The sequence below is a fragment of the Tachyglossus aculeatus genome, chromosome 9 (genome assembly GCF_015852505.1).
Source record: "Tachyglossus aculeatus isolate mTacAcu1 chromosome 9, mTacAcu1.pri, whole genome shotgun sequence".
Taxonomy (NCBI): Eukaryota; Metazoa; Chordata; class Mammalia; order Monotremata; family Tachyglossidae; genus Tachyglossus; species Tachyglossus aculeatus.
The window spans coordinates 20,963,471-20,981,640 of NC_052074.1; the positions used below are offsets into that span (position 1 = coordinate 20,963,471).

The 18,170-nt window shown below is 42.2% G+C and overlaps 1 protein-coding gene and 1 non-coding gene across 2 annotated transcripts in view; one reads left to right on the forward strand and one right to left on the reverse strand.

Annotated features, from left to right (window-relative positions):
• PCSK2 (proprotein convertase subtilisin/kexin type 2) overlaps positions 1-18,170 on the forward strand; it is a 137,626-nt gene that overhangs the window by 24,405 nt on the left and 95,051 nt on the right. The window contains exon 2 of the mRNA XM_038751447.1: positions 5,513-5,617. Coding sequence (XP_038607375.1) covers positions 5,513-5,617 — 105 coding nt within the window. The remainder of the gene's footprint in view (positions 1-5,512; positions 5,618-18,170) is intronic.
• On the reverse strand, positions 13,828-13,960 carry LOC119932736. Its single transcript, XR_005452475.1, has one exon. It is a non-coding gene; the product is annotated as a small nucleolar RNA SNORA7 (small nucleolar RNA).

An 18,170-nucleotide genomic window follows, 5' to 3' on the forward strand; every position in this document is an offset into this window, starting at 1 on the left:
AAACATGTGGACAAGTGTCAAGTCTTCAGAACAAATAGAATTAAAGCTAAATGCACATCATTAACAAAATAAATACAATAGTAAATATGTACAAGTAAAATAAAGTAATAAATCTGTGCAAACATATACTATTACTACAGTACTCTGCACAAACTGCTCAGTAAATACGATTAATTACTAGTGATGTGATTGTCAAGCATAGACACTCCTGACCATTCATTCATTCATTCAATCGTATTTATTGAGTGCTTACCGTGTGCAGAGCACTGTACTAAGCGCTTGGGTAGTACAAGTTGGCAACATGTAGAGACGGTCCCTATCCAACAACGGGCTCACAGTCTAGAAGGGGGAGATAGAAAACAAAACATGTGGACAAGTGTCAAGTCTTCAGAACAAATAGAATTAAAGCTAAATGCACATCATTAACAAAATAAATACAATAGTAAATATGTACAAGTAAAATAAAGTAATAAATCTGTGCAAACATATACACAGATGCTGTGGGGAAGGGAAGAAGGTGTGGGGGGGATGGCATGTAGTAAACGCTTAACTGATAACATAATAATAATTATTGTCATAAGCACTGTTGAGGCTACAGAGCCTGCTTCCAATTCCGGACTCCAACGGAAGAAATGCCGTTCCCTTGGGGGCGAATGGGGTGGGGGGCAAGGTGTATGTCAGGAACACCACTTGTGGACTTCCGGGAATGAGAAAGGCCCAAGGTACTTTGGAGTAGCTTTCTGAGAGGCTTGAGGGAGATCCATTCAGAGGCTTTTCATATGAAAGGTTTTTGGGAAAACTTACTGGTGAGGTGGAGATGTAAACAGGGGAGCTGGAGGGAATTCCTGACAACTAACAAAACAATCTGATATGTAGCATTTGGCTGAAGCCAGAGGCCCTGGCTTCTCCTTTAATGGCATTAGCCTTTGTTAATTGGTGCTTTAGGAGGTGGACCAGATTCTGTTCCCCAGACTCCACGCCAACAGGTTACTATGGTTTTCCCTCTTCCCTCATGGATGACGTGTATTTTGGAGCCTGGATGAATGGCAAACTGAAATGCAGACAGACCATCAACTATGTACACACCTCAATCAATCAGTGAAATTTATTTATTATCAGTAATGAAAATAGTAAATGTAGTGTTTAAGTGCTTACTGTGTGCCAAACACTTTACTAAGCACTTGGGTAGACACCAGATAATCATGTCGGACAGTCCCTGTGAGGCTCACAGTCTAAGTAGGAGGGAGAAAAGGTGTTGAATCCCCATTTTATAAATGAGGAAACTGAGGTGCAGAGAAGTTAAGTGAATTTATTGAGCACCTATAGTGTGCAGGACACTCTATTAGAGACTTTAAAGCGCACAATAGATGCTCTCCCTGCCCTTGGGGAGATTATAATCTAGTCGGGGAGACAACCTATAAAACAAATTTCAAGGATGGGGAAGATGGGAAGAGGTCTGTGTACATGAGTTACTGTGTAAGTGTTAAGGTGTATATAAAATGCTACAGGTGGTTGTGAGGACATAAGTGCATGGCTGGCACAAAGTGCTGGGGTGGTAGTTATGGGAATAAAACTGGGGGAGAGGAGAAATTAATTGGGAAAGGAGGAGATGTGACTTCAGAAGATTTTAAAGATGGGGGAGAGCAGTGGTCTGGCAATGGGAAGAGGGAGAGAGTTGCCCAATCAGTGGTGTTTATATAGTGCTGACTGTATTCTGGCACAAATGGTTGTTGGTCCCTGGCTAGGCCCACCCCCTCATCACTACTTCCTAGTCCAGGTGGGTTCAGGCTGTTCTCAGTTCCAGCCCAGCCTTGGAGTATCAGAGGTGGGACAAGAGGAGGGGGCTGCACCTACCTGTAGTCAGGGGAAAAACTAGGAACAACCTAAGTTCTGGGTAGGTAAACTTCGGGGAAGGGGAATAAAGGGCTGGGGAGGGGAAAATGTGCATGCTTGCCTGTGAGTTTCTTTCGTGTTTATTACATTCATATGGTTGCTGCTCCCAGACGGAATATTTATATTTGCATAAAGACCTTATCAATATTGTGCTTTAATTCAGAATGGAAGGGCGGTAGTGGCCAGCAGAATTATTTTGACACAAATGGGCATTTGATGTCAGAGAGATTGCTACTCAGGATCCCCCAGGCCAACTGCTTTTCCAGTGACTAGAATACAGAATAAAGATTCCATTAATTTTCAGCATAGACAATCATACTGACTCTGGACCCCTCTGGTTACCTTAACCAGATATTTCCATTGCCCCAAGTTCAAACAAATACATTAGTGCCATATTGTTACTTGGTCTTCCCATCTATTAACTCCTTTGCCTATCTATATGCCTTTTATCATCCTTTTTCTCTCCCTTTTCAGCCCTCCCTCTGTGGGTTTTTTTTCTCTCCCTCTTTTCCCTTTTTATTCTGAGTTATACATTTCAATTTGGCCACTCCCTTTTCCTATGTTATGAGAAAAGCAACCTGCAGCTGGAGAAGGGAAGAATTCAGTCATAGTTGGACAAAAGAGATAGGGAGGTGGGGCGTAACCTTTCCATTTCTGTTAGAGCATAAGCTCCTTGTGGTCAGTGTCTTACATCTGTTGGAGTCTCCCAAGCACTTAATGCAATGGTCTAGACAGGTGCTCAATAAATCCGGTTGATTAGTTTTTAATCAATTGGCATGTAACCAATACATAATGAGACCAGAAAACCCAGTGCCATTTGGGAAGTGTTGGAGAAGTTATAGTAGAACAGGACATTTTGAAACTCTGTCTCCTGAAAGCCCACCCTGCTGGAAGTCCTACCCATTTGAAAAACGATTTGGTCCATCCACACTTGGTAGAATTAGGCAGTAGATGAGCAGATGTTCAGTGGTCTGTGGGACGGGCAGATGGAACTCTCCTTTGGGAGGCAGTGAGTACTAAAACCCACCTGCGCCGTGCCTAGGAACCCTGGCACTGCCATATTTCCCTGTTGGATAGAAGGCACCCTTCTGTGCACCAGGAGTGCACATCCTGGACTTGCTGCCATGTCCCCACAGACACCACCCGGAGAGTTCCAGAAGAACCTGGCTTGATTGTGATAAAATGTACGGCTTTAATTGGGTCAAAAACCAGGCTGTAAATCATAGGTGCCAGCTTTTTTTCATTTTGAGCTGGAGAATGCAAAGGGGGCAGGGTGAAAGGAGTTCAGTGGCCACCGGTTTGGGTTCTTTTCATCCCTGACTGAAATTGCTCAAGTCTTGTCCGAGATGTGGAAAGAGCAGGTCCAGCTCAAAACGCTGTGTGGGTGATCACCCCCATCCTACCCCTATGGAATGGACACCTATTGCTGTACCTATAATGGTGGTTCAACTGCAGGTAGTATTTTTTTGAAGTAAAGCCATCAGGGCAAACATTGAGAGTTTGTTGATACTGAACTTCCAGGCCCCCGGTTAAGAATGTACAACTAGTTGATCAATTAATGGTATTTATTGAGACCTAACTTTTTGCAGAGCTCTGTACTAAGTGCTTGGGAAAGTTCAGTGAGGTAAGAGTTGGTAAACAAGTTCTCTGCCCACAGAGAGCCTACAGAGGATTAAGAGAAATGGTTCCTGTCCTCCAGGATCTTACAGTTTTAAAGAGAAGATTGATTGAGAGAAACGAGCCATTAACAAATATTTGAAGGAGGGGGAAGGAAGCTTGGAAGGTTAAATAGATCAATAACCAGGGATCATGTCTACCTATTCTATTGTATTGTACTGTGCCAAGTGTTAGTACAGTGCTGTGCCCTCAGTAAGCACCCTGTAAAAACAACTGAGTGATTGACTTCTGACTTATGTACTAGACCAACTTGACCAAGCAGAGAACTCCCAACTAATTTTCTGAAAATATGCTTGGTGATTGTATTTCTTGTCTGAATAATACAGCTTCCGGAGCAATGGCTTTCCTTTTTTTTTTTTCAAGGCAGTTATTTCATCTTGTAAGGTTTCTTCAATAAACAGAGAGATGGGCACAGACAGTACGACTCTATTGGGGTTTTCTTCAAAGGGGCAAAAGCAGCTGTTAAATATGTGTTCAGTTCTTTTGCAGAACATTTCTAAGTACAAAATAAATATTTCATTCCCCCTTTATCCAAAAAGGAAACCTGACATACTGAGCCATAAATTGCTTGCCATTTACTCAGGTACTATCCTAATTTCCTATTTCCTGCCTCAACTATTTTTCTAAAGTAAAAAAAAGCAGCATGGCCTAGAGCACAGGCCCTGGAGTCAGAAAGACCTGGGTTCTAATCCTGCCTTTGCCACTTGTCTGCTGGTTGACCTGGAGCAAGTCACTTAACTTCTCTGTACCTCAGTTACCTCATCTATAAAAAATGGGGAATAAGACTGTGACCCCCATGTGATTAGCATGTATCTACCGTAGTGATTAGCATAGTGCCTGTTATATAGTAAGCACTTAACAAATATCATAAAAATATAGTGTTTGTTAAGCACTTAATATATGTCAACCACTGTTGTAAACGCTGAGGTAGATACAGGTGTATCAGGTTGGACACAGTCCCTGTCCCACATGGGGCTCACAGTCTAAATTGGATTGATCAGATGAAATTTCCAAGGGTTAAGGAAGACATAGGTGCTCATCTCTTTGTTGCCCCTTTTCTCAAAGAGTTGATAATCCAATTTAATCATTCAGATCCAGTGTTTTCCAACAATGTTTTTCCATTTAAATTACCATTATTTCCCATGAACGCTGAATGAAAAGTGAGCCTAAAAGAGAGGTCTAGTCTATTAAATTTTTCATCAGATCCCACCTTCATTCATTTTAGCCTCTGGACACATGGACCAAAGCTTGTATTTGCTGATAGGGTGGCCAGCTATACAGCTATACTGGCCATGTAGTCCGATTTTCACCTAACACATCCTCTGGCTGGTTCTGATAAAGTAAAGGATGCTTTTAAGTCCTTTTAAAAATATTTTTAGTGTCATGTTTCCTCCACTGGGCACCTGCAGCCAAGTTCTATAACTGAAATGCTGCACTAGCCTTCACCCTGACCTGGGAGGGGAATGAATAAATTCCTGAAACAAATTGAGGGTTCAGGTTCCCCCAGAGAATGGTTCTAAGTTCACATGAAATCAGTTATCTTCCACAAAATGGTGCCTGTGGTGTTATTTCATTACATTGCATGCCCAGCATAATACATGTGATGGAACCTGTGACTCCTCGTCTAATATATGAGACGACCATTAGCAGCTGACCTAATTTCTGATCTAAGTGGTTTTAAGGCACCAATAAATGGCTGTTGGGTGATTTGTAATTGAAGAGTAGAAGAAGGAATAAATCAACCAAGAAAATTTAATTAGCTTTTCTCCTCAGTGATTTAGGAAACAAGAGTTTGGGCTAATTTTCCCCAGCTAGTTAGAGGTGCTTGGGTAAGCCATGCCATATACATGCACGCTACACTGAGGTATGTTTCCTTGGCCGATGACTTTGGTTTTACCATTCCTTGACAATCATCTAAAAATTTCTTTGTTGCTCTCCTCAGCTTCCCTTTGTAGATGGCATGTACCATTTTTACCACAATGGCCTGTCCAAAGCCAAGAGAAAACGCAGTCTTCAACACAAGAAGCGGTTGGAGAAGGACCCGAGGGTGAGTCTTGTCTCCAGATTTTCATCAAGGTTTCCATGCCAACCTTTCCTGGTGGGGTTCAGGTAACTTACAAAACATGAATATCGTTAATTGCGTATATCAAGCTGTGAGGATCTTGAAATAGAAAAAATAGTGAAATGAGCTTAAATTAGAAGACTCTTTGCAACTTTAGTGTGCTTTATAAATATTAATTAATGAATTAGCATAAACTGTGAGGAGTTGTCATCTCCCCCCCCCATTAGAGATGGAGAAATAAAGAGTGAGCAATTAATTGATTTGCTCAAAACTAACAGGCGGTCACTGTCAGAGAAAGTATTTTAGAAAAATTATTTGGTTAAGCTAAACTGTGATGAGGACAAAACTAGAAACAAAAAGGGCTTTTATTTTATCAATAAATTCCAAGAAATAGCAAATGGAAATTTGGACATAAGTAGTTACCAAACACAACCCCAAGCAATTTTGATCTGGTAACACTGAAGTCTGAGGTCACAAATGGAAAGTTTCCCAATGAAACCCACCATTTCGCCTCCAAAGAAAGCTTATGATTCTACTGGCTGTGGGTTTCTTTTAATCATCTAATTTTTAAGTGGAAGTGTTATGTTAGGTCCCTGGATGAACTACTCTTTATATAACAAAAACAGCTTGTCCTGTGTCCAGGGACCGAAACACGAAGAAATGCCAATGTGAAATGCAAATTAAAATGTATACGAATATATTGTCTAAGACCTGTTGTGAGTTGTGGATAAGGTTGCTATTTCCTGTATGCCTTCACATGTGAATGTTTTGGTGGGATTTATTTTCAGGCTTTTAATTAGGGGTGCAGGTGAAGCACCTGATCCAGGAGACAGCCAACGGGCGGGCCCGATGCAATTTTGCTTTAGCTCTTGATCCTGTTCTTTCGGCCAGTCATATTCCCTGCCTTGGGAGGGAGGTCTCTGCCCAGGAAAGCAGTTTTATCTTTGCTTTTCCGAGGCCAAGCTAGCGATTCTGCCAGCTGAGACCAAGTGATCTTCTGGGGGCCTTTGCCAAAGCTGGCACCATTCTGTTCCTGGAGCAGCTGTGTCCTCTGGCCATGAGCCAAATTGGCATTAATTGAATCAGTTCTTCCCATGTGCAGAGTGATTTGGGGCAGCCATTGGATGGAGATTCTTGCCTCCCCTGGACTCTAGGATACCAGTGCCCTCCTTATGTCCTTGATGCTTCACCAACAAGGGACCCTATCGTTTCATGCCAGACTCCGTCACATAGCCCCCCAAACAACTTGCTACAATGGCTGAAATCAATAATAATAAGAAAAAGAAGAATTGTGGTATTTAATCGCTTACTGTATGCCAAGCGCTTATTCTGAACTCTGGTTTTGATCCAAGCAAATCAGGTTGGACACAATCCCTGTCCCTCTTGAGGCTCACAGTCTTAATCCCCATTTTACAGATGGGATAACTGGGACCCAGTGAAGTGACTTGCCCAAGGCCACACAGCAGACAAGCAGTGCAGCCGGGATTAGAACTCATGACCTTCTGAGTCCCAGGCCCATGCTCTTCTGAGTCCCAACCGTAATACCACAGTTCTGACATCAGCAACAGTTCTGGCAAGAGCTTCTCCAAAAGGCAGAGCTTTTCCCCCCTTGAAAAACAACCCAGTCTTTAAACTGCCATTCTCTAGACTACTGTAATTAGACTGTAAGCTTCTTTTCTAGCTTTTCTATGTTCATTCATTGTCGTATTTATTGAGTGCCGAGCACTGTACTGAGCACTTGGGAAGTACAAGTCGGCAACATATAGAGATGGTCCCTACCCAACAATGGGTTTCCCAAGCACCTAGTTCAAAAAGTAGGTATGCCATAAATACAGTCTGAGGATCTACTAAACATGGTTTACTAAACACTATACTTGGTAAAAAGAAATAAACAGCCATAGTTCTCTCTCTACTTAATACTTTTTCAGAAAGCCACATGTATATCCTCAAATACAATTGAATCAATGCATGAACAAATATCTTCTAAGGTCGCCAGGGCAATATTCTCTACTAATGACACTCTAGAAACAAAGCAGGTGTGCGCACACTAGGAACCTCAGTGAACTTTTATTAAATGTGCCTTTCTGATGGAGGACAGGCTAAAAGTTTCCCTTGATCTCTGCTCAGCTCCTCCTTACTCTTTCAAAATGCTCCTGCATCTTGGAGCCCCCTCTGCCTTCTAGCCACCATCAATCCCCACAAAGAAGCCCCAGTGTGGACAACTAGAAAAAACAAACCCTATTTCTAGCAGACTTTCTCTGGTCAGACTGATGCTATTATTACAATATGTGCTGATGGGGTGCATTTGAGACCATGAACTTTCTTTGAAAATTGGAATCATTTCTGTGTTCTAGGTAGTGGTTTAAAAATATGGCATGAGACAGCTTGGTAGTCCAACTGCTATAGATAGAAAAACATTTTAGCTATTATATTTACGGGAGATGAATATTTGGCATATAGTCTGTTTTTACTTTTACCCAGGCTTCCCTGTTTCACTTAATAATTTTTCAACTAAATCGAAGAAGAAAGATCAATTTACTTAGCTTCTCTATTTACTCAGGGATTGTCAGATAATATATGGAAGTGTCTTGGGGAAGAAGCATGGAGTAATTTGCAGGGAGAGGGAGGAGCATCACAGGACAGTTATTTGCTGTGTGACCTTGGGCAAGTCACTTGGCTTCTCTGTGCCTCAGGTACCTCATCTGTAAAATGGGGATCTTCCTCCCTCCAACTTAGACTGTGAGTCCCATGTGGGACAGGGACTGTGTTCAACCTGGTTGGCTTACATCCATCTTATATCTTCTAGCACATAGTAAGCGTTTAATAATTCCCCCCAAAAAGGGGCAGGAGAGAACAGGGAAGCCTGAACTGCCAAAAGCATTTGCTGGGATGGGTTGAGAACCTTTGTAGGTTCTGAAGAGTGTTAGCTCCCTGTGGGCAGGGATTGTCTATCAACTCTACTGTATTGCACCCTCCCAGTTGCAGAGTACAGTGTTCTGCACATAGTAAGCACTCAAAAAATGCCATTGATTGAGTGACTATAGGCCCATTGTTTTCACTTTTCTCCCAACATGTCAGATTCTAAGGGAATGTCAGAAAAGCAGTGTGGCCTGGTGGAATGAGTATGTTTTGTAGTTCAGGAGACCTGATTTCCAGTCCCAAGTTGGCCACTGGCCTGCTGTATGACCTCTGGCAAGTCAATTAACCTCTTTTTCCTGGTATGTATTAAGCGCTTACTGTGTGCCAGGCACTATACTGAAAGGGGGTAGGTACCAGATAATCAGGTTGGACATAGTCCATGTCTGTGGAGCTCATAGGCTTAATCCTCACTTTGCAGATGAGATAAATGAGGCCCAGAGAAGTTGTGACGTGCCCAAGGTCACACAGCAGACAAGTGGTGGAGCCAGGATTAGAACACATGTCCTCTGACTCCCAAGCCTGTGTTCTTGCCACTAGACCATGCTGTTTCCTGTGTTTATAACCAAACGCCAAACAGCCTTCTAATTTCTTCCACCTCAATCTCTTTCAAGAGGAACATCTCCAAGCACCCTGCATATGTGCATAGTTAAGCCATGAATGGTCAGGGTGAGAGGGTGTAAGTGGTGCAGTGTAAGAAACTAGCATTTCAGAGGACCTGAATTCTAATCCTGGTTCTGCCGCATGGCTGCTGTGTGACCTTAGCCAAGTCATTTAACTTCTGTGCCTCAATTTCCACCCCTATAAAATGGGGATTCAATACCTTTGTCCCACGTGCTTAGACTGTGTGCCCCATGTGAGACAAGGACTGTGTGCAACTTGATATGTTCTGTCTTCCAGGGCTGTTAGTACGGTGCTTGGCACAAAGTAAGTGCTAAATAAATATCATCATTATTATTATTACCAGTATTGGAATCAGTTTCTCTTCATGAGACAGAGGCTCACTGTTCCTGAAAGAAGACTCCCATCATTATTAGCTGCACCACTGTTATCCTTCATCAGTGCAGAGTGTCCGTCTTGAGGGTAGGAAGAAAAATGGCAAATTTTGAATCAGTTGTAGGATTGGGAGTAGCCCTGGCAGGTCATCTAGTCCAGGCTTCTGCTTCCAGGCACAAGACACTGTGCCTACAATTCCCAGTTAAATGAAGCAGTCTTTTCTTAAAGAACATCAGAAGTGAAGAGTTTAAGATGTAAAGAAGAGTTTGAGGCAGGAGAACTGGAATAGGTAGCCTTGAAGACTGAAAAGAAAAAGATTAAACTGCATGTGAAAGACAAAGGAATCCCTGAAAATGTGAAGATGGGCTTGTGGTGATGTTTACATGAGGCCCTTTTCCTTACATATAGGAAAGATTAGAGAAAGAATGGAAAGCTGGTGAACAAAATCGGGGTCAAATTTTCATCTTCAATGTGGATTTTGAAAATTAAATTTTATAAACTGAGCGGACAGAGTGTCCTGAATTCTGCTCCTAAGTAACTCCATTGTGCTCTATTCCATTGTGTGTCTGTCATTCAGTGATCATTAGGGTTCTGATGGACTGTGTGTTCTTGCCCAGAGTATATTGTGCATAGAAGCATAGAAGCAAGCATGGCAGCTCCTTCCTTCTGAAGTTACAGAGACCATGATAGGGTCAGGTTAGATCGTCTATAGACATCCCTCAAAGCAACTACAGGGAACCCATTTTGGGACAGAAATCAAGCTTAAAATGCTCTCATAATAAGAATAATAATGGTATTAAGCACTTTTTATGGGCCAAGTATTGAGGTAAATACAAGTTAGGTGGGGCACGGTCCCTGTACCACATGGGGCTCTCAGTCTAAGTAGGAAAGAGAACAGGTATTTAGGCTCCAGTTCACAGATAGGAAGATTGAAGTAGAGAGGAGTTAAGTGACTTGCCCAAGGTCACATACAGCAGGCAGGTTCCCTGACTTCCCTTTCTGTGCTCTTTCCACTGGGCCCCAACTCCTGCTTCCAAACCTGCTCTCAGCTTTGTCCTTGGCTTCTCTCATAATCATGCTTCTGAATTCAGTCCTGCCAGCCGTTTTCAGTCAGTCGATCAATAGAATTTATTAAAGCCTTCTAATAATAATAGTAGTAGCAGTAATAAGCCTTCTGAGTACAAAGCACTGTACCGAGTGCTTGGGAAAGTACAACAGAGGCAAAACACATGTTTACCGCTCACAAAGAGCTGACTATTGAATGTGGTGAGAGCCTTAGAAAATCGATGTATAAATAGTGGGAGAAGGAGGAAGAACAGGAATAAAATGGGTAGGTTTTTTGGGTGTGTTTTTAGGTAGTAGAGTGAATATGTCAAAGTGAAAGACAGGCGGTTCTCCACTTCGGATGTTTTGAGTTAACAACTTGTACAGCATTTCTAAATCTACACCCTGCTTTATGTGCAACACAATGTCAACTGTGTGACACTAGCATCTGTGGAACTCGCTCTGGGGACACAAGAGGTAGTTTGGAGCCATAGGGAAACAATTTTAAAAGCTGAGATGGGAGTGGAGAGAAAAAGTTTAAAGAGAATGGGAGGAACAGATCAGGTGAGGGGATTACCTGATCACCAAGGAGGATCAACCAGCTACCCTACTGTGGAACCTTTCTGACTACACAGAAATACAGTAATCTAACCATATTGTTTGAGTATAACTAAGTACCCGATTATGGACAATTTTCCTGCAAATAGGGTAGCCAGCCTTGGTTCAAGAACCAATCCCCCAAGAAATTCTTCATCCCGACTCAGAAACATTTTGACTTTGAGATATAGCCTTCAGAATGTCATAGGTGTGAGGACTGCACATAGCAGAATACATCAGAATAAATATCTAAATGTAGAATGGAATAAATGCATCATCATCATCAATGATATTTTTGGGGTGCCTACAGTGCGCAGAGCACTGTGATAAGGGTATGGTAAATACACAAAAACAAATGCCGAGAATGGACAGTGGTACATTGGTGCTAAGGATGGCTGCTGGGTTAAAACGATTTGGGATGTAGAGGATTCATTGGGGAAGGTTTCCTGGCCCACGCCACGCTGCACAGCTTTCCTAATTGCCCAGGGTGGGAGGGGAGGGGTGGTGGAGTAAAACAAGGGAAGAGAAACCGTTGGCTGGAACAGTTTAGGAGGCCGTATGACCCCAAACACTTCCGGGAAGCTTTTGCAAACCAGAGGTCACACAATCCTGGTTTTAGCCAAACTGCGAAGAAGCATTCAATGCTTTAAGACGTTTGAAATCCAGAAAGTCCCATCCAGATCCATGTCATCATATGTAGAGGCCAAAGAAACAGGATTCCCCAGAAAGTGAATGACTTGGTCAGGTCTCTATTTAGTGCCAAAGCAAATTTAAATTCCTTGGAAAGATTCACTTAAGCTGAAATCAATGTAAGGTTGTGCTAAGGGAATTCTGAGTCTGTGCACTGAAAGATCAAAAAAGCGTAGATAAAGGAAACTTAATATAGTTCCATCCTGCTAACCATGAGTGAGAACCAATGCTCTGTGCGCAGTAATGAACTCAGTGCATTTGTTTGGCTTCAACTATAGCAGCGTTATCAAGCTTGGAAGCAAAACCTGAGAGTGGGTGACAGTATGTATATTAGGGTGCCATAAAAGATACAAGTACTTGTAGAAATAATGCAAAGTAGACTAGTTAAACTAACGTTTGTTTCATAGTCTACTGCATGGGTTCCTTGCATCTTTGAAAGATAATGCGGCAACATCATAATAAGAGACTTTAGTTTGAAGTAAATACCAATCTGTTGTATTTATTGAGTGCTTACTGAGTGCAGAACACTTTGCTAATTGCGTGCGAGTGTACAGTGTAACAGAGTTGGTAGCATGTTCTTTGCCCTCAGTGAGTTTACAGTCCAGAGGAGGGGACAGACAGACATTCATATAAATAAATAAGCAGGGAATTCATTTATTCCTGGAAAATGATGACTATCAGTAACTTGGATTGGTCAATTTTGAAGTATAATTTCTGAATCTAAAAAATACCCAAGCTCCTTTTCTGGAGATAAGTTGATTTGACCTATAAATTAGAAATGTCAGTGTCCTTTTTTAAAGCTGTTCTCTGTCTGGGTTAGTGTAATTATCCCTCTATATCTCACTTTATACACTGGTTGGTTTTTTTTGGTCCAATGAAGTATTATCTACCAGGGTAATGGAAAAAAAATAAGTCCTGAATTTCATGACTCAGAAAAATCAGTGGTGTTTTTTCCTATCCTTGTCACATTTAGTGACTGTAGTTTTTTCTTCCCTTAAAGTTTTAGAATCTTCAAATTCAGGGTGTGTGGTCAGAACTGGCAAATCACCAAATGCATGACAAACCAGAATGCTAAGACTGAGGCAATAACACTATTTAGCACAATGTCTGTTTATTTTATTATAGTATTTATTCATGATGCTTACTTTCTTTGTGCTGCGGTGATGCAGGTAATGCCATTGAATCTCACGTCATGCTCTGCAAGCTCAGCATGACTTTTTGATGCAGCTCTAATCACACTGTAAAAATAGTGTAGTGCATGCAATATAAATTGTGTAGACAGGCCAAGGACCTAAGGCAAGGTGGAGAAATCTATAGCTGGGGTTGGGGACAGGCAAACAACTTACAGAATCACGACTGCCATGGAGTCACTAGGGTGGGGAGTTGGGCTGGTGGAGCAGCAGGGAAGATTAATAAGAAATTCAAATAAGACAAAGATGATTGTTAGCCCTTCAAGAACAGACACTGTGTCTATTAATGCTACTGCACCCCCTCGAGTTTTTAGTTTAATAATAATAATAATAATTGTGGTATTTAAGTGCTTACTGAAGCCGTGGTATTTATTAAGTGCTTACTATGTACCAAGCACTGAGCTAAGCGCTTGGGAAGATACAATGCAGTAAGATCGGACATGTTCCCCAGGGAGTTCGCAGTCTAAGTACAGTGCTCTGCACAGAGTAAGCACTCAAATACTATTGATTATTGGTGCCTGCTGCTGTTGGCATCCTTGTCTTGTCTTCTGCCGTTGAGTCGTCTACGACCCATAGCGATGCCATGGACACATCTCAACCAGAATGCCCCACCTCCATCTGCAATCCTTATGATAGTGTATCCAAAGAATTTTCTTGGTAAAAATTCAGAAGTGGTTTACCACTGCTTCCTTCCATGCAGTAAACTTGAGTCTCCACCCTTAACTCTTCCATGCCGCTGCTGCCCAGCACAGGTGAGTTTTGACTTGTAACAGATTGCCTTCCACTCGCTAGCCACTGCCCAAGCTAGGAATGGAAATGCCTCTGCTTGACCCTTCCTCCCATAGTCGAGACTGGTAAAGAACTGGAAACCCTCCAGGTGCGATCCTGAGAGGGGGTTGACATCCTACTTTTGTTCTTATTGGTGCTATTAGGAAGTCAGGAACCCCTGGTGGAAATGTTACTTGTTTTTAGGTGCATGTTGTGGTATGATGGGTCACTTTTCTCTGCCTGTCACTAAAATCCCCCGTCCATCACTGTTTATCCATACAAATATCCTTTTCTGATGGCTGAATAAGCCTTAGTTAACAATTGATATTCTATTCCTGTAACCAGTGAAATGCATTCGTTGGGTTTTCTGGGTTCTTTGAAAAACAGCTTCCACCATGTCATGTGGTCGTTATTCCTTCCATAATCAATAATTACACCATTGGAGAAGAATGGAAGTTTCTCCTACTAAACTAGCTGGACCTAGATCATGTGAAAGGTTGGTGTAAAACCCCTATCTGTAGCTGCCCTATACCACTTTCTTTCATGGTAATTAACATTATTATAACTGCTCTCATTTCTAAAAGTCAACCCTTACACATAGATGAGGCACAGAAGAATGACAAAGGACTAGAAATTGCTGCTGCTTAAGTTGCTTTTCTGACAAAAAGTGATAAGGCTTTTCAGTCTAATTCAGACAGAGCAATTTAGATACGATTGGTTGAACACCCTGTTCTGTTCTATATAGCCTATACTCAGAACAGATAAAATATAAATGACATGAAGGGTATAATCTCAAAGAGCCCATGGGACTATTAGAGCAATTTATTCACAATTCTCCCATAAAATCTTCATGAAGGGAACAATGCAACTGAATGAAAGCAAGCAAGGGAAAGGTATTTACAGTAGTTAGCCACAGCTATCAGCTAAACCTGCAAGTTTATCAGATGTTAATTGGATACTCTGAAGTCAGACAGGTTTCTAGTCTGCATTGGGGTCCAACTTTCTTGGCTCGCAAATTGCTATATTTTGTTAGATGAAAAAGAAGAAGTACAACAGGGGTCTTTATGGAAAGAAATGCCGTTAAATAGGGAATCACTTTACAGAAGGATGTGTTTGCTCTACGCTTAACTAAATACGCCCACCATGGGTGAATGGTGATCCTGGGTCTGATGCATGTCTCTATTTACCTTTTACAGCAGGCAAGTTATCAGTCAGAACCAGGGCATTTTCCTCTGGTAAGAGCACGTTTATAATAATAAAAATAATTATGGCATTTGTTAAGCTTTCTGCGTGCCTAGCACTGTTCTAAGCATTGGGGTAGATACAAGGTAATCAGGTTGGACACAATCCATGTCCCACACAGGGCTTAATCCCTATTTTACAGATGAAGTAATGAGGCACAGAGAAGTTAAGTGGCTTGCCCAAGGTCACACAGCAGACAAGTGGCAGAGCCAGGATTAGAACCCATGCCTTCTGACTCCCAAGACCATTCTCTTGCCACTGGGCCATGCTGCTTTCTGTGTTTATACCCAAATACAGCCTTCTAATTTCTTCTTCCTTGCTCTCTTGCAAAAGGAACATCTCCAGGCACCCTGCTTATGTGCAGAGACATGCCAGTATCTTGAAGCATCAATGCCCTTACCTCCCACCCATCCCTGAAAGCGTTCCACATTGAACAACAGAATAATAATAATAATGATGCTTTTATGTATGTTCATGAAATTTCTTCCTAAACACTCTGGAGCCCAGGCTACCATATAGCTCTTTCTAATCTGTTTTCTTCTGTGGAAACTCTATCTACGTTCATGATATATCAGGGAGGGTTGGATTGGCTGGAATTGGAGCAATGGTCCCATTTGTCAGAAAGCACAGCATGACTGATTATCAGGGGACAGTAGTTTGGGGGTTTGAGAAAGGAGGAGGGGACCTGGGTCCAATCTCCTAGGGAGGGCAGGAGTGGAGGAGTCCCCCTTGGGCAGAGCCCGTCCTTCTCACCAATTTGGGAATACCTAGACATCTGAGATAATTCTAGGTCTCCTTACCCCGGAATTTCTGGGGCATCCAATCGACTGCTTACTGCCATACCCACCCCCTCGCCCCCCAACCTCCTATCTTCCAAGACCCAGAGCCGATCAAAACCCTGGATTTCCTCCAAATTGCCCAAGATCATGAGAGTTCCCCTGTCATAGGGGGCCCATCAAATGTCTCATCTAAATCTGAACTGTTCCATTTCAGCTAAATACCATCAGTTCTGTAGATGTTAGGTCCTGCATAAAGAGTGTGGAGAGTTTCACATTACTTCTGGTCCTGGGCTAAAATGGTCAAATAGGGGCAAGAGTAGTTGTAGTAATAGTGTTTATTAAGGGCTTACTATATGCAGAGCCCTGTTCTAAGTGCTGGGAATGAATACACAGTCGGGAGAGCTTACGGTATAGTGCCTGGCTCTACATCCCAGGCTTTAAGGGTTGAATTCTACAGTCCCCAGAGGGGAGCTGGGAGAAGTATATTTTGAGCCGTTAATATGATATACTTTGGAGGTGCCAAATAAAAGTCTCTCATTTTGTTGGAGGGAGAATAAATGAAAACTATTTACACTATAGGAAGAGAGTTGCTTTGGGGTGGACTGGGTTTGACTGAAATTAATTATGATCAAAACATGAGGTAAAAATAGTCCATCATCCATTTAGTTGATTATATTTAGGGAACAATAAGTCTTTTGTACATGCTTCACTGATGTGTCTGGCTCTCTGCTTCATGGTGATTGAATGGTTGGTAGTGTCATAATAAGCTATTTGTATTGGATAGTAGAACGTTATCTACTATTCCACCACCAGGTCCTAGAAAAGCCATTATTGAGCAAGCCCTGCCTTACCACTTGGTGTGTTCAGCGAAATTTAAATTGCTGTTGTTCCTTCACTTTATTAAAAGGAACAGACCCACTCAGCCATTATTCAGGAAATACTCTTGAACTCCAAAGCCTGTTTGGTTGATTTAGTGAAATCCTAGTGGATTCCTGAAAGGTACAGACTAGTAATAGAAATAATGTTGCGAAGGCAGCCTGGCCTTGAATTCTGTTCTGGTTATCTGTCATTCATGTAAAAAGCCTGAATCCTGATTTGGGCTCCCTCAGCAGCAGTGAAGAGGAAGGAACCAGAAGCACACAACAGCCACTCCAATACGGTGGCTATCGAGCCACACAGAAGGATAAAAGCTGATAAAGCAAGTGGTTAGAGAAACACATACACACCCCACCCCGCCTCATGCTGCCCCCTTCCAAATCAGCCATTTAAGCCGTATTGTCAGGAAGTAGCAGGAGTAATAACAATGATGGTATTTAAGTGCTTACTATATGTAGCATGTGTCCCCATCCCACGTGGGGCTCACAGTCTTAATCCCTATTTTACTGATGAGATGCAGAAAAGTGAGGTGACTTGCTCAAAGTCATACAGGAGACAGGTGGTGGAGCCGGGATTAGAACCCAGTTCCTCCTGTCTCCCAGGCCTGTGCTGTATCCACTATGCCACTGTTGCCCTGCTGGTAGTAAAATTGCCAGCATTAGCTATCCCATCTGCAAGTCCATCCCCAAATGGCACTCTATGTACTTGGAGAGTGTGCCCTGGGCACAAGTGCTGTGGGGCCTTTAAATGTAGGACAAAAGGAAGAAACACATTCTTTCTCCAACTCCCCGTGCCCCACCTCTCACCCTATTACATCTCCTTCCCCTTGAACGTGGGTGGAGTTATCAGATGGCCCGAATTCTAGCTGCTACTTCAGAGGACCTGAGAACTGAAAAATCTTCGAAAAGACAGGACTAAGTAGCTTTATTCAGAACTCCAGTACCCAGCGTTTTTTAAATTAATGAATTTCCTTTACTTTCATGATAACCACAGGGATGGTTTTGCTAAAAAAAAAATAATTACAATAATCCACATACAGGCTTCAAACGCTGGGGAATTTTGAAAATCTGATAACTGACTCGCTCCATTATAGTGAATTCAGGAGTGAGAGGCTCAGAAAGGGATAAACATGAAGCAGCATCTAAGAGTGTGCAATTCCACCTAGGCAGATTGAGATTCTTCACCTCCATAGTAGCCTTGATGCTTTATCTGTTTGGAAAACTGGCTTCACCCATTAGAACCAAACCAGAACATAATGGTAATTGTTTAATCAATTACTATTTACTGATTGTGTCTGACTTGATTATCTTGTATTTACCCTAGTGCTTGGCATATAGTAAGCACGTAACCAACACCACTAATATTATAAGCTCCTTGAGGGCAGGCATCCTGTCTTTGACCTTTACTGTACTCATTAAAGTACTTTGTACAGTGCTCCGC